Below are 16,948 nucleotides of genomic sequence, written 5' to 3'. Positions count from 1 at the left end.
AAGAACCACAGCCAGCTGAGGTGCTCGCTGAGGGCAAAGGAAACATGGAATGGGTAGGGGGAGAAGGTAGTGATAAATATGAATTACGACCACGTGATCAGTTACAGAAGAGGACTGTAATGCTGTTTTGTTCCAGTTATACTATTTAAGTTGTAAGACATCAAGTTTAAGAATGAATAATTCCAAAGACTTGCACCCTATTCTGGAGAGATTTAATGTTGCTTCCAGTCATATGCAGGACAGTTGAATATTGTTAGGTGAAAGAAAAACTGTGTGCTTTATTGTTTTTTATTTAGAAATTAGGTATGGTTTATGGTGATGGGTATAACTGCCAAGTTGACAAGGGGTGGACTGCCAGGGTCAGGTTCATGCGTCAATTTGACCAAGTGGTGGTACCTGTTTGTCTGGTTGGGCAAGTACTGGTCTGCCTGTGGCTATGAGGACATTTCATAAAATTAAATCATGATCACAACAGCTGCATCCACAGCTGATTCCATTTCAGCCAAGGGGTGTGTCTTCTGCAATGAGTGATGCTTAATCTAATCACTGGAAGGCTTTTAAGGAGTATTCAGAAGAGAGAGGGTCTCTTCCTGCTTCAGCCAATGAGCTTCTCCTGTGGAGTTCATCCAAACCTTCCATCAGAATTGTCAGCCTCATGGCCTACCAAACAGATATTTGACTCTATGTTCCCATGGTTACGTGAGACACTTTTATAAATTTTATATTTACAAAAATTTCCTGTTGAGTTTGTTTCTCTAGAGAACTCTAATACAGGTCATAAGGAAAAATTTTGAATTCATGATTAAATTCTGTGGTAAAGATGTCTCCTTATGTATTTTCTCATTCTGATATTCCTGATGTGAGCTACAGCTGAAGGCTTGTTCAGTTTGATTTTAGGACTGGCATTTTCTCCATTTGAAAACTTTACTGATGAAGGAATTCAGAATAATTGAAAACGTTCCTTTATTCATTTTCAAATGGATTATGCTCACACAGAATTAACACCCTATGTGGGCTCTTTCATTTATTTAAAAGGTTAGAGCTGTGGCTGAAGACCTCTTCATATTCTTAATAGTTTTTAGTGTGAAATGCCCTTGTCATTTATGGGCAGAATAATTAGTGAGTAAAAGGTTTTCCCACATGGATGACATTCATGTTTTCTCTCCAGTGTGCATTCTCTCATACTGTCTAAAATTGGAAGACTGACTAAAGGCTCTTCCACATAAAAGCAGCCACACAGGTATTCTCTAGTGTAGTTTTCTCATGTCTTCTTATATGAGAACCCTTATAAGTGAAGTTTCTTCCACATACATGATATTCATATGGTTTCTCTCCGATGAGAGTACTCTTACGTTGTCTAAGGGCAGAATACCGACTGAAGGCTTTCCCACAGAGATGACATTTATTTGTTTTCTCTCCACAGTGAGTTCTCTCATGCTTTCTAAGTGTAGAACACTGACTGAATGCTTTTCCACATAGACGGCAGCCATAAGGTTTCTCTCCAGTGTGAGTTCTGTCATGTCGTCTAAGGTTGGAAGATTGACTGAAGGCTTTCCCACATATGTGGCAGGCATATGGTTTCTGTCCAGTGTGAATTCTCTCATGTTGCCTGAGCTTTGAAGACTGACTGAAGGCTTTCCCACATATATGGCAGGCATATGGCTTCTCTCCAGTGTGAGTTCGCTCATGCTGCCTGAGCGCATAACTTCTAGTGAAGTCTTTCCCACATATATGACAGTCAAATGATTTATTTTTGGTGTGGATGTGCTTATGTCGAATAAAGGATGAATGGTCACTGAGGGCTTTTTGAAACTGTCTGCTGACACAGGGTTTCTCTCCTGTGTGAGTTGACACATACTGAGCCAGTGCAGAGCTGTGAACGAAATTCTCTTCCAAATCATTACATTGAAATTGATCCTTTTGAGTGCAAGAAATCTGCTGTTGGGAAGGAGAGAAGAAACTGTTAAAAGTTTTCCTAATTAGTTTTATCCATTATTTTTCTACATATGAATACAGACTAATTATTGGGTGAATTTCTACTTAAATATTTTCACATTACAAAAACATGGACTGTTATTGTCTTGCATGCATAGAGATTTTCTTTCATATTATCACAACTGTAGAACTAAATTATTTTGACTACTTCATTATCTTTCAAACACAAGACATAAGCCATGTTTATACAATTATCCTTTTATAAACCTCAGGTTATGTTTTTGACCTCAGTCACTTTTTCCCTAAAGTGAAACTATCCAAAACTTTATGCTGGGATAGTTCTTAACTACAACTTTAATTACAGTCCAGTGACTATGCTGAATTTCTAACTTATTTCATCCAAGGTTTATATTTGGATGACAAGGGTTCATCACATGATGCTTACCTCTGACATGGTGCATGCATCCTTCTTATAGATATGTTGCAGTTCTTGTTGTTTAAAGTCACTTTCCATACCTAAAAAATAAAAAAAAATAAAAAAATAAAAAACATTGCTACAGTGGAATCAACAGAATGAAAATGAAAAATAAGCCCCAATGATCATATATTTCAAATACTGTCACTTTATGGGGGGTGGGGGGGTGGGGAGGGAAGGGAAAATTAAGGTATGCTCTAAGATGTGGAAACTTCTCAGGATATTAAGAACTACAGTACCACTCACTTTTAAAGTATAGAGTTAAAATGAAGATTGGATATTAAGAAGGTAAAGAGTAGTAAAGTCCTTAAGAGAAGGACCTAAACAAGGGAAATTATGTGTACGTTAATTTGAATAAGTAAATTAATATGTCTTTACCCTAAGCCAAAGACAATGACAGATGAATACTTAAGTAAAGATAGATACACGTATGGAATAATGAAACCATCTGAGGAAATGTTTCCTTGATGTGTCTGTCTACATTTCAGAGAATATCTATTACTCATTTAAGGAGTTCTTCAGATGATATTTCAAGGATCTGCTCATTCACTGACCAGGTCTCCTTGTCATACTTGGGCACAGGTTCATGGAACTCACCTGGACTCTGGCCCTGGAGAAATCCTAACACTTCTCTCCACAGTTCCTCTCCTTGCTCCAACTGGGAAGTCACATCTGACTCACAGAGCTGATACCCTGTTTATGGGAAAGAGAAACACAGATTTTGAGTTCCAGACTAACAGCAGTCAATGATCACCAAGTCCAGTGCAAGTGGAATAAAATAAACACTGAAGGGTAGCACTGGGAAACATGCTTTGAACAGAGGATACTGACAATCCTTCACCAACAAAGGGATGACACCTAACCTTGTGCCAAAAGCCATTAGAGTCCTCTGGTTGTTATGCCCATGCCCAAGGTCAAAATATGCAGTAACCACAGTCTTCATAGAGTAGGAGAAATGAGGCTTCCATATTGGTTAAATACTATTTTTAAAAAAAATCCAATAAAACTTAAGCTCCTCTAGAACAACATAAGTTCTATACAGAAAAAGATATATCTATTATTGTACTATTGGGTTCTAAAACCTCACCATAGTCCCTAGAGCATACTAATTAATTAGAGAATATTTAATTCATTGGTTTATCAATACTCTTCATGAAGTATTCAGCACTGTTGTGATTGGTGAGATTACGTAGCAAGAAAGACACGACATTTTTTGTCAGGAAGATTACATTATGCTGGTATGACAAATGAGATGTAAGTAATAACTGAAGAAACATTTCTTTCAGGTAATTGTAAATGTAACAAAAGACTTCAGGTGGAGATGGAGTGGTAAATGTGAAAGCTATTCTAGATACTTCTTGAATAGATGATGGATAGATTAGATAGACAGACAGATAGATAGACAGAATTCTGATAGACTTACCCAGGGAAACAAGATGATTGATATTCTCTAGCATGACATCTCTGAACAGCTTTCTCTGGGTTGTGTCCAGCAGGGACCACTCTTCAGGTGTGAAGTCTATAGCTAAATCTTTGAAGGTCATTGATTCCTAAAACAACATGGATATTCTGGTTGGGACTAGGCCATCCCTACTTATGTCCAGAATAGCATAGTTGAAATGACACACTGAAGGGAAGGCTGCTTATATAGAATGCTCAAACTATGTTTGAGGTTTCAGTAACATCGTTTTCAATGCTAACCAAGCATCTCTCTTTACAGAGAAACACAAACTCTGAACATAAAATTTCATTATTAAGGCACAATCACAAGAGTTGTGGTGTGATATAACATTGAAAATTCTCAACATACTGGTAATTATTCCAGATGGGAACTACTAAATTTGCACCTGAGTATTCAGAACTAAAATTCTCTTCACCAATTTAAAGTATATCTATAGACCCATCCCAATGCAAGCAATAAATGTAATCTGACATTTTTAACCATGACTGTGGTTAGAGTCTGCCTCTCAATTTAATGTCTTCAGTTTCTTCAACTATGAAATCATTTAAGAAACTGTCCAGCCTTCTGAAAGTTACAATAAACTGTGGTACAAAGTGATTAGTCTATTATTTAAAAAGCAGAAATAAAAACTTAACACAACATTCTGCAGATCACCTTTACACAGAAGCTGGGATCAAGAGGTTCTTATTCTTTAAACTCTACAAATCTCAAGTGTTCATTATAAGTCATGAAGATAGTTCAACAGTACAAGCTGGGGGGCCCTGAGAATGTCATACTGAAGTATAGTCCCACACAGACTCTTCCTCCTTTACTAAATTTTCTCTTGCACCTCCAAATGCCAGTTTTCACTGTCTCTCTTGTATCTCTGTTCAAGAATAAAATTAACCTCTTAACTGGTTCTGGTTTCTCCAGTTCTTCAAAACTTTTCACAGGGCCATAAATTTTACTCTTTGCTATATTCCTTCTCCTATATGTGCTGTCTAAATTAAGGAAACAATACTCCCTATTCATTGCTTCCACTTAAATTATACAAAGCTTTTTTAAAAAGAGAAAATTGGTGACTGAGGACTACGTGTTAGTGAGAATGTTAAAATTTTTTTCAAAACATGCAAATATATTCCACCAAATTTATTAGTGGAGAAAAATTATTTTTTCATTGCCTTTTCTGGCCTGTCCATTTCTTGAGCTTTCTTGAACAAAGCATGTCCCTTACCCCAGCACCTCTAACAATGGACTGATTGAACTTACCTGATGAAACGTGCATGTTGAAACATGATAAAACTTGGACTGTCAAATTGTGCTTTTACTCATTTCCATCACTACATGCACAACAGGACTATGCACATAAATCACTAACATGGTAAATGAGTGAATCTCTTCTCAATCCCTGACATGGGCTACTTAAGGAAATTAAATTCTCTCATGTCTTCTGTGAATACACAGGCTTAATGGAGACTGGAACAAATTAGGGTAAATGTTGGAAAGGAGATTATTTCTTGGTCAGTCCCTGGCCACCATATTTATCTATCCCAAGGTCCTACAGAAACTTAAGTGGATCTCAAATCAGTGACTATCTTCTGAGTGTACACAGAATATCTAGGCCAAGGGGAGAAATCTGCCCATATGCTGGCAGGGGATGTTTTTCAGTAGACATAGCAATTCCTTTCTCACCAGTTGTTGCATTGTCAATATTTCAGCCGTAAAGGGTCTTCCTCTGGTTTTTCACACTCAGACAGGCCAAGCACAAAGTAGTCAATGCTGAGGATGGAGAAAGAAACAATGAGACTGAAGTCCTGCCCCCTTGTCCAGACCTACCTCTCCTAAATACCTAAACATTCACCTGGGAGTATGCCCTAGGTCAACCAAGAAAAGCATATAGTGTGCACTAAAAGAAATATGGGGAGGATCCACATCTTCCTGTGTCAAATGTAAAAAACTATGGCTATTACTGCTAATAAAGAAAATATCAATATGGATATCTTACAGAAATGAAAATGAAAACCATTGCGTTTTGTAAGTTAATTAGCCACAGTTTCAGAGTTTACATTCCCTCTCTGGTTCCAAACCACAGAAATCCCTAATTCATGGCACACATGGATGTTGGTCTCTGCTTGCAGGTAAACATTCTGGAATTTTTCAGAGTAACTATTTTTGGTTCATGCGTTAGCACTAGTTCTCTACAATCCATTCCAACCCTCTGAACCCCCATTCCCTTTTCCCTCTATTCTGCCCCTGCCCTTCTGAATACTCTTACCCTAAATCATATTGGTTTCCCAGCATGGAATTTCTAGAAATATCACTTCTTCCACTCTTTTATATCTTCTGTCCACAGATCTGGCTATTGTTCCTGTAATTGAGGAATCTATTTCATGATGGAGTAAATTCAAGGACTTACCTTTATTTGGAAAGATAAACAGCACCTATCCGCCAAATATAGCCCTAAAAGTACCCAGTCATTGCAAAGTAGCAGGAACATATGAGTCATAATGTTTCCACCATATCTCACAACCCTCATAAGGCAAAGAGGTTTGGCTCAGAAAATACAGAATAAAGGGGTTTAGGCAGTTCTCTGGTTGCTCAGATCCTGTCTAGGAGGATCTCTGGTTACTCAAATCCTATCCTAAAATAATCATCAGGAACACCAACACCCCTGCATTTATTTATATACATGTGTGCATGTATCAAACAATTGTTTATAAACTGTGAATTCTACCAAAAGCCATCAACATTTAAATATACATTTAAATGTCTTCAATAAATGACAATGTTTCATAAACAAAGGAAGTAGAGTTAACTCACCCATTTCTACTGAAGTCTAGGAAAAGAAAATGTTATATTAAATGAGACCTCGTGCTTGGAGATTTACATACATTCACTTATTTTATCTTCACAATAAGCCTGATAATCATGGTTTATTTACCAATTTAACAAATGACATGCTCAGAGGTTCACAAAAGTTTAATAACATGACAAAATTACAGGGCTAGGATATGACGCAACTAGAATTCAAATTTTGTCATGCCTTTCTGTCAAGCTCAAATTCCTTGAGCATTATATACCATTCCTAGGCTGTGCATGAATTGACCGTTCTTTATCAATCATCAAAAGTCCCACTCTGTGACTAAAACTTCCTCTCTTTGTGGTTTGTTCACAGAAATATTTCCCATATCCAGATTCTTGTATGAAAGAATCCCCCATGTGAGGTGATTTAAAATATCTGCATTTTCACAATTCTGAATCTCAAACATCCCATGACTAAGATATAGCTTCTGGTCTAAAACAGAAACTCAATTCCTAGTGGCCTTCAAATATATTGGGTAACTCTATGAGGTCTTCCTAATTAAATCATTCTTCCATTCTCCACAAATACTTCCAATCTTCTTTAAGCCTTTTGAATCGTACATTCTCATATCTCCCCTCATTTTTAACAGATGGGCTTACCTCTAACTAGATGTATTATACAATTTCATAAATTACTGTTTAATATATTTTAAAATATTCCTGGATTCATATCCATTGATAATTCCTTCTCTCCTATTAAACTGAAAAGTCACGTTACCTCTGGCTAAGTCCAATGTATCGAACTGAAATCTTTTTTTCCTGTTTTGTTGGAAACTTATGTATTTGGTTATAAATCTTTTACCAGAAACTATAAATCTCCTTACGAGAAACCTCTCCCTCCCTCTTCAGTCCATCTTCAGATCACTTAATTTGTATATTCCAACTTGAAACAAAACCTCTCCTTAAGCTCTTTTCCTTCAAGTCCCTACTCTCCTGCTCTTCCTCCTCTCACACTCAAACTGAAAATGCAGTTACATTTCTTCAAAAACTTCTCACCCTTTGACTTACAGAGCTCAACAATGATTTCCTCATAAACAAATCCTACAAGCATTAGCAATTATCTCCTCATAATTATATTCTGGTTTGAACCAAAGAAACATGACCAACTTTATGGAGCTAATTTTCCTGGGCTTCTCTGAAATTTCAGTCTTCTGACTGTCTTCAAACTACTCTAGTCATTCCTTGCTTGAGTCCTCTGGAAACACTTCCTCAAACAACACTAGGGGTGTTCTAGTTTGCAAACTGCCGGAATGCGATATACCAGAAACAGAATGGCTTTTAAAATGGGGAATTTATTAAGTTGCAAGTTTCTATGTTCTAATGCTGTGAAAATGTCCAAAATAAAGCAAGGTTATAGAAATGTCTAATCTTAGGCATCCGGAGAATAGATACTTTGGTTCAAGAAGGTCAATGACATTCAGTGTTTCTCTCAGCTGGAAGGGCACATGGTGAACATGGTGGTATTTGCTGGTTTTCTCTCCAGATGTCAAGTTGACACAGGCTCATGTGTCAACTTGGCCAAATGGTGGTACCTGTTTGCCTGGTTGGGCAAGTGCTGTCCTGTCTGTTGCAATGAGGACATTTCATAGAATTAGATCACGAGCATGTCAGCTGCATCCACAGCTGATTCCATTTGTATTCAGCCAAGGGGAGTGTATTCTGCAATGAATGATGTTCAGTCTAATCACTGGAAGCCTTTTAAGGAGGATTCAGAAGAGACAGGCTCTCTTCCTGCTCTGGCTGGCGAGCCTCTCCTGTGGAGTTCATCCAGACCCTCCATTGGAATCATTGGCTTCACAGCCTGCCCTGCGGATTTTGGACTCTGCATTCCCACAGTCACATGAGACACTTTAATAAATTTTATATTTGTGAGTGTTCCCTGTTGATTTTGTTTCTCTATAGAACCCTAACTAATACACCAGGCTTCTTGTTTCATTAAGCAACCCTGGGGTTATTTTCCTTCTTCATCTCCAAAGGTCTCTGGCTGTGTGTGGCTCTAAAACTTTTTACAAAATGGTTCCCTCTTAAAGGGTCCCAGTAAGCAAACCCCACCTTGAATGGGTGGAGACACATCTATGGAAACCATCTAATCAAAAGCTACCACCCACAATTGAGTGGATCAGATCTCCCGAGATAATCAAAAAGCTCCCACCCAGCAATACTGAATGAAGATTAAAGAGCTTGAATCAAAAGAATTAAAATTCTGGGGTACACAACAGATTCAAACTGGCACAATAGGAGTATCTCAAATTACATCATAGCATCTTTTCTCTCTTTCTTACAACTATCCAAATAGGCAAACACATATAATGATTGCTTTAATTTCTTCCACTGCTATTTCTAAATAGAAAGTGACAAAACAGTTGTCTGGAATTCATTATTGGGCTATCATCAATATTACTTAATTACATGCACCTAAAATGGAATATATTTCAGAACATTAGCTCTGCCCCACAAAATACAAACATTACTACTCCTCCAGTCTCCAATCCTAGTTAATGGGTGACACTAGGCCATACAGAGATTGATCTTTTACATGACCTCTGCAAACTAAGAAATATAATTAAACATTGTTATTATCTCTTCACTGAACATATTTCCATCATTCATTTGTACCACAATCTATAAACACATCTCTCCGCCTGTGATAGTTAGGTTCAGATGTTAAATTGGCCAAGTTAGTTTTCTGCTGTTGTGGACTTAAATCATCATCATGTGAATTTCATCTACGGCTGATACATGTGCAGTTGGCTAAGGGGCACACCTTCCTTAATGAGTGAGGCTTAAATGAAGAGGTCAAAAGACAGCTCAGCAGTTCAGACCCAGATGTTTGGAGATGCAGAACGGACACACTCTAGTAAAAGCTGTTTGAACCCAGAAGCCAGGAGAGAGGGCCAACAGTTGTAACCGAGTGCCTTCCCATGTGACAGAGAGACCCAGATGAAAGTTGGCTGCCTTTCCTCGGAGGAACTGTAAATTTCTAACTAAACAAATACTCCTATAAAAGCCAGTCCATTTCTGGTGTGTTGCATTCCAGCAGCATTAGCAAATATAAAAACATGCTGGAATGACTTTTTAAATGGCTGAGGGTAAGATTCTGGGAGAATGGTGAGGTGCTTGTTAGAGAAAGCCTAGATTGCTCTGAAGAGACTATTGGTAGAAATATGAAACTTTAAGGAATGTGTTGTTGCAGATTAGAAGGAGGATGATCCTTGTTTTGGAGCAGCAGAAAGTTTGGCAAAATTGATTCCTGGTGCTGTATGTTGAATCTGAATGTGATGATCTGGGATATTTGGCTGAGGAAAATCTAAGCTAAATATGGAGGATGCAGCCTGGTTTTTCTTTGCAGTTTATAGTAAAATGCCACAAGAAAGGGAGAAGCTGAGGACTGAACTTTTGGGGGCAAAGAAACCAGAAATCAATGGTCTGGAAAATTCTGGGCTTCCCAAAACTGAGACCCCAGAGAACAGTGTCCCATGTGAGAATTTAATCAAACATTGAACAGTCAGTCATTACAAGGCAAGCCAGGTTTGGATATGGGATTATCCATAAAAGACTTGTACAAAGTCCTATTGCCTGTTGCCATCGATACCATATATACTGCATGCCAAGTCAATAAATTTTTGCAAGACCTGTATAAACAGAACCACCGCCAATCTGGACTAAAAGGGACAGATGAAGGAAGACTGGCCTCAGAGGCAGAACCATGGAAACTAAGGTCTGAAGCCAATAAACCTTGGGCCATGAGAGCAGATCCACCTGTTAGAGGGAGTGAGTTTGCTCCAGAGACAGAGAGCAGACCTTCTGCCTCGATGCTCAGGAAAAGTTCTGGTGTCTCAGGTCTTGGAGAGGGTAAGGCACATTTCCTGAGGACTGGGGTGAGCCTGCTGCCACCTCACTGTTCTGAAGGTGTTGAACATGTGCCCTGGAGATGGCAGAAAATACAGGTGCTACCCAGATACTTGAGGAGGGTGATGCCAAGAAAAAGATGGTCTTTGCAACACTGCAACCCTCATCCCAGTGTTTGGAAAAAACAGGGCCACTGCACAGGTTTTTGGAAAGGGTGGGACTGCCACTTTCTAAAACCCTGAGGAAGAATGACTATCTGACTTTGAAATCTAATGGAGTTTACCCTTCAGGTTTTCAAAATTGTGTCGATCCAGTGACCCCTGTTTTCCTTCCAATTTCTCCCAATGGCAATGGGATTGTTTATCTTATGGTTATTTCTTCTTTATATATTGGAAACAGAAAACATGCTCGAAGTCCAGAGGTCAACAGTCAGAAGGGAATATGCCATAACACAAACAATGCCTGTAACTGACTTTGATGAGACTGTGTACTATTTTTAAGTTGGTACTGTATTACTGAATCTATTTAAGGATTTTTTGATATTGTGATGAAACGAATGCATTTTGAATATGGAAAGACATAGTATGTTGTATACAGGACAGATGAGCATTGCTACATGAAAAAATATATCTATTGTTTTCTATTTAAAGATTAAGTACGATTTAAGGTGATGTGTATAGTTGCCAAGTTACCAAGGGGTGGAGATGTGATAGTGTCAACTTGGCCAGGTTCTGGTACCCAGTTATTCTGTTCTTGAGGACTTAAATCATCAGCATGTGAATTCCATCTATGGCTGATAACATTTGCAGCTGGCAAAGGGAAGTGCCTTCCTCACAATGAGTGGGCTGGTTTGAAAGGATTTACACAACCCAGAAAAGCCTACCTTAATCCAATTTGGAGGAAAGAAGTTTCTTTTAAACTCTACTCAGTGCTATCTGTCGGAAGCTTGATTAGTTTATCCCCATGGAGTGGTGGCTCGCCCAACTGTGGATACTGACTTCTGAATAGAGGGAGATGTGACCCCCCCCCCATTCCAGATGGATCTTCATTAGTTTACTAGAAGTCTTTAAAAGAGGAGACATTTTAGAGAGAGTTCCTTTTCAGAATGATGAGATAGCCACGAGAACTACCAGAGCCCATGAAGCCATACACCACTGAGATGAAGAAGGAAAACATCCCCATGGAAGCATCATGAGACAAGAAGCCTGGAGAGGAAGTTAGCAATATCACCATGTTCACTACATGCCTTTCCAGTTGACAGAGAAATCCTGAATGTCATTGGCCTTTCTTGAATGAAGGTAACCTCTTGTTGGTGCCTTAATTTGGACATTTTTATAGACTTGCTTTAATTGGCACATGTTCATGAACATGTAAACTTGCAACTTACTAAATTCCCCTTTGTAAATGCCATTCCATTCCTGGTATATCGCATTCTGGCAGCTTGCAAACTAGAACAATGAGCCAGGCTTAAACGGAGAGGTCAGAAGAGAGCTCGGTGGCTCACACCCAGATGTGAGAAGGCAGATGAAAGTTAGCTGCCTTTCCTGTGAGGAACCATAAACTGGTAACTAAACAAATACCCCTATAAAAATCAGTCCATTTCTGGTTTATTGCACTCCAGCAGCATTAGCAAAGTAAAACACCATGTCATACTCATTTACTTGGGCTCTATATATAAATGTCATTTCCTCAGAGATCCTTTCATTGAACTCTACCATTAGACTTTCCATTCCCCTACCTCTTGATTTAATCATATATCTAATATTTCTTTGGGTCACTCATCCAATTTGGCATTACACCTTTACTTATGTAATTTACTTATGATCCTCCACGGGTCTAAATGCAGGAAATCAATCCCTGAATGATTACATGAGCCAAGTTTCTTTTGATTACTACTTTTTCATTTTAAATATGGAGGAAGGCCATGTTCACAATGACCTTGGTACCTTCAAAAAACCTACTCCAAATGCCTCTAGTCAGTCTGCACAGTTATCTTCTGATTAGAAATTAATTTACAAACTGAAGGAGGCTCATTCATCCTGTGAAAATTCTCTCCAGTACTCTCCAGAACTAAAATAGACTGGAAAAGGCTGAGAAGCCAAGAAGTCTTTATTGAGGATGCTGTCACAACACCTGAGATCTCAGAACTTCTCTTTCTAGGAAAACAAACAATTTCTTGGTGAACTTTTTTTATGCATTTTGATAAACCTCATGACTCATGTAATCCAAAGAATATATCCTGATTAGCTTGGATATCAATTAAGACAAGGTTAATAAAAATGTCTCTTTAACAAAATAATTTCCCTCTAATTAGATAAATTATGCAGATACAATGAGGGAAAAACAAACTATGTCCTTATTTCAGCCCTTGTACCTTTGCTCAGAAGTCTCACTATTTTATGGATTTGGGTTGTTCTGAGCAGTAGTGTAGAGAATATGCAGCAAGAGGATCCTTAATATTCTTTACTGCTAAGAATACTTCTGACCTATCAACATTTTCTAAGGCTGTGGGTATCACATGACTCTTTACAAATACAAATATAGTAGCAAAAAAGTATATTTACTCAATTCTTCCAAAGAGAAAATCCATATATATATCTTACACTTCAGAATATTCAATTTCTTAATTGGAATTTAAACTTCTTTGCTTTGAGTAAAGAATAGGAAGACATAACATATATGCAATTACATTAGCTTTTTTCTTTTTCTCTTGAGTTTTCTTCATGTTTGACTACTGAGGCAAAATTACAGTACTAGTGCATACTTTTATCAAAGTCTGTAGAGGAAATATTAAGACAATTATATAATAAATGGGGAGGGCAAAGGAACGAGGCAGAATTTTCTTCATGTTTGACCACTGAGACAAAATTATAGTACTATCTAATGTAGTTATTGATGTCTACAGAGGAAATATTAAGACAAATATATAATAAATGGGGAGAGCAAAGGGAAATAAATGAGGAAAGTTTCCTACACTTTACTTAAAATGATAAAATGCTGATACCAGTAAGCTGTGATATGCTGCCCATGTATAATGTTCCATCCAGAGCAAACTTTAAAATAGCTAAATAAAGAAGTATATTCAAAACCACTAAAACTGAAATTCAAAAAATTGAAAAAAAAATTTTAATGTAACTCACAGAAGGCTGGAAAAACAGAGAACAGGAAAATAAATAAATAAATAAAATGGCAGACTTAAGTTTTCTAACCTGTTATGACAATTTGAAACTGTCATGTTCCCCAGATAAACCATGCTCTTTAATCCTTATTCAATATTGCTGGGTGGGATCTTTCTTATTGTTTCCATGGAGATGTGATCCACCCAATTGTGGGTAGTAACTTTTGATTAGGTGGTTTCCATGGAGATGTGTCTCCACGCATCCAAGGTGGTGTTGCTTACTGGAGTCCTTTAGGAGGGAACCATTTTGGAAAAAACTTTAGAGCCAACAGATACAACAGCTGTATTTCTGTATGCCAGCAAGAATGACTGGAAATGGAAACCAGGAAAAGTTCTATTTACAACATGGCATTAAAGACGTGAAAGACTTCCACACTGAAAACTGTAAAAGGTTGTTGGAAGAGGGTAGGCCACGGTGGCTCAGCAGGTAAGAATGCCTGCCATGCCAGAGGACTTGGGTCCGATTCCCGGTGCCTGCCCATGTAAAAAAATAAAAAAATAAATAAAAATAGCTTTAAAAAAATTAAAAAAAAAAAGGTTGTTGGAAGAAATTAAAGAAGACTAAATAAAAGGAAAGACACCCATGTTCATGGATTGGGAGATTTAATATTGTTAAGAGGTCTATACTACCCCCCCAAATTTACATATTCAACATAATCTCAATAAACATTCCAGAACCCTTTTTGCAAAAATGGTAAACTATCATCAAATTCAGATGGAATTGCAGATGGCCCCAAATAGCCAAAATCATCCTGAAAAAGGACAAAGTTGGAGGATTAACACTATAATTTCCAAACTTATTTCAAAGCAACATTATTCAAAACAATATTGTACTGGCTTAACGACAGACATTTAGACCAATGGAACAGAAATGAGAATCCAAAAATAACCCACACCTCTATGGCCAACAAAAAAATTAATTAAAAGAGATCAATGATCTAAATGTAAGAGCTAAAATGATAAAACTCTAACAAGAAAATACCAGGAAAACAATATTTAAGAACTACTATTAAGCAATGGATGCTTAGATATGACAGAATCAGGAGTAAGAAAAGAAAAAGTAAACAAATTGGATTTCATTAAAACTAAAAACTGTAAACTTCTGGGAAACAACGGAATAAACAGGCAAAACATACTCCACCACAAAACAACTAGAGAACAGGCAGAAAAGGTCCAAAGCAGCAGTTCCCAAAACTGGGTAACCAGTGAAAGACCTCTGCATTATATAAGGAAACCTGGATGGAAAAGTGGAGAAACTATGAGTGACAAATTGAGGTGGTAACCATCCCTAAGGTCCACTGCCATACAATGGCCAGATCAAGCAGCTGAAAAGTGACACACCCCTGCTTCAAAGAGGCTGGGGAGGCAATCCTCAATCTTGCAGCCTAGAATTCTAGTGTGGGAACCCGGAGACAGTAGACTCATTTTAGCCATATACAGAGACCCAGCTGTGGTGTCCAGTTCTATCCCTCATCCCTGACACAGACCGCTGTAGGCACCTGTACTGGGGGTGGGGGGAGGAGGAATCTGGGACGCTCACCTCTCAGAAGCAGAGGGAGATGCAGAGTAGAGCTGATCTGACAATTTGGCAAGCAAGAGAGACATTTTGGGTCCTGCTGCCTTGATCCTTTATACACATGAGCTCAGGGTGCTGTGTACATGAGAAGGAAATTGGGGGTGAGGGAGCTGCATTGCAATGCCAGGCACCCTTCCACCCACCCCTGAGGCAGTCTTGCTGTCAGGTGAAGAGCACTCCTGGGACGGTTACTAGCTAGTGAAGTTGAACCTCCCAGTCCTGCAGCCTAGAGTCTTCCCACACAGGAGTCTGGAAATCACCAGACTCATCGCACCTACAAGCCAGAGGCTTTGCCACAGTGCACAGTGCCCATCCTCCAGGACAGCTGGGGGTCCAAGATTCAGACTGGATTTTCACCTGGTCTGGACCCTGCCTAGCAGGCTGCCATAGTCAGAGAAAGGTACAGCTGGGGAGATAAGGCAGCACAAGAGCACCATCTGCTGAGAAGTCTGCGAAAGTGCAAACTGGCAAGCTGCTTCTCTGCCTAGCTTCCAACAAACTACTGAAAAGGGCTGCACCCCTTGAATGAGGACCTGGCTGGATTTGACTGGGAATTACTGACAAATCAACCAGAGCAAAAACAAAATATTAGGTGAGTGAGGGAAATCAACTTTCAAAATAACGTTATCAAGATAATCAAATGTCCTGGGTTTGATTGCCGAACCATGCACCTAAAAAAAAAAAAAGATAATCAAATGCCAAGAAAACAGCAGAAGATCACAAGTCATATGAAGAAACAAGAAGATATGGCCAAGCCAAATGATCAAATTTAAAAACTGGAGGAGACAGAATTTGGAACTAATCAAAGATGTTCGAACAAACCTCTTAAACAACTTAAATGGGTTGACTAAAGAAATAGAGGATATCAAGAACATACAGAAGAGCGTAAAGAAGAATATGAAAGAATAAAGAGAAAAACAAATTTTATGAAAATGAAAGGCACTGTAGCTCACAAATTAAAAATATACCAGAAACACACAACAGATTTGAGGAGGCAGAACAAAGAATAAGTGAACTACAGGATTGAACAACTGAATCCAAATGCAAAAAAGAACAAATGGTGAAAAAGATGGAAAAACTTGAATTAGATCTCAGGGAAATGATGGACAATATGAAGTGCACAAATATAAGAATCGTTGGTGCTCTAAGAGAAAAGAAGACTTACGGGCTGGGAAGATTATTTGAGGAGAAAATTGGAGGAAATTCCTGAACTCTTATAAAAGACATAAATATGCAAGTCAAAAAAGCCAAATAAACTTCAAACAGAGTAAGTCCATAAAGATCCACTCCAAGATACATACTAATCAACTGCTGTCAAATTGACTGAAGAGAAGGAGAGTGTCTCAAGAGCATGAAGAGGAAAATGATTCACCACATACAAGGGAAGAAGCTACATGAGACTAAGTAGTGGTGACTACTTGTAAGGGCAAGATGGAGGCAAGAAAGCAGTAATATGATACATGTAAATTTCTGAAAGAGAAAAATTGCAAGCCAAAAATTCTTTATCCTGCAAAGCTGACCTCCAAAGGTGAGGGGGGAGAGTTTAAAATTTTCACAGATAAACAAAGGCTAAGAGAATCTGTTAAGAAAAGACATGACCCACAAGAAATACTAAGGGGCATTCTGTCAGCT

General features: G+C 38.3%; 1 protein-coding gene across 5 annotated transcripts in view; it reads right to left on the bottom strand.

Annotated features, from left to right (window-relative positions):
• Positions 1-248: 248 nt before the first annotated feature.
• The window catches only part of LOC143665532 (zinc finger protein 879-like), a 58,520-nt gene continuing 41,820 nt past the window's right edge, over positions 249-16,948 (bottom strand). For 3 of the 5 annotated variants that reach the window (XM_077139039.1, XM_077139018.1, XM_077139049.1), the window contains exons 2-6: positions 5,544-5,630; positions 3,834-3,960; positions 3,008-3,103; positions 2,381-2,451; positions 249-1,938 (exon numbers count right to left, since the gene is read on the bottom strand). In XM_077139039.1, the coding sequence (XP_076995154.1) occupies positions 1,207-1,938; positions 2,381-2,451; positions 3,008-3,103; positions 3,834-3,960; positions 5,544-5,555 (1,038 nt within the window). In that variant the 5' untranslated portion in view covers positions 5,556-5,630 and the 3' untranslated portion in view covers positions 249-1,206. Of the gene's footprint in view, positions 1,939-2,380; positions 2,452-3,007; positions 3,104-3,833; positions 3,961-5,543; positions 5,631-6,126; positions 6,220-16,948 lie in introns of all 5 variants that reach the window. The other 2 variants (XM_077139027.1, XM_077139060.1) reach the window with 2 other exon arrangements.

The sequence above is a fragment of the Tamandua tetradactyla genome, chromosome 2 (genome assembly GCF_023851605.1).
Source record: "Tamandua tetradactyla isolate mTamTet1 chromosome 2, mTamTet1.pri, whole genome shotgun sequence".
NCBI lineage: Eukaryota > Metazoa > Chordata > Mammalia > Pilosa > Myrmecophagidae > Tamandua > Tamandua tetradactyla.
Note: the sequence above shows the minus strand (reverse complement) of the source record. Positions and strands in the feature narration are given on the sequence as shown.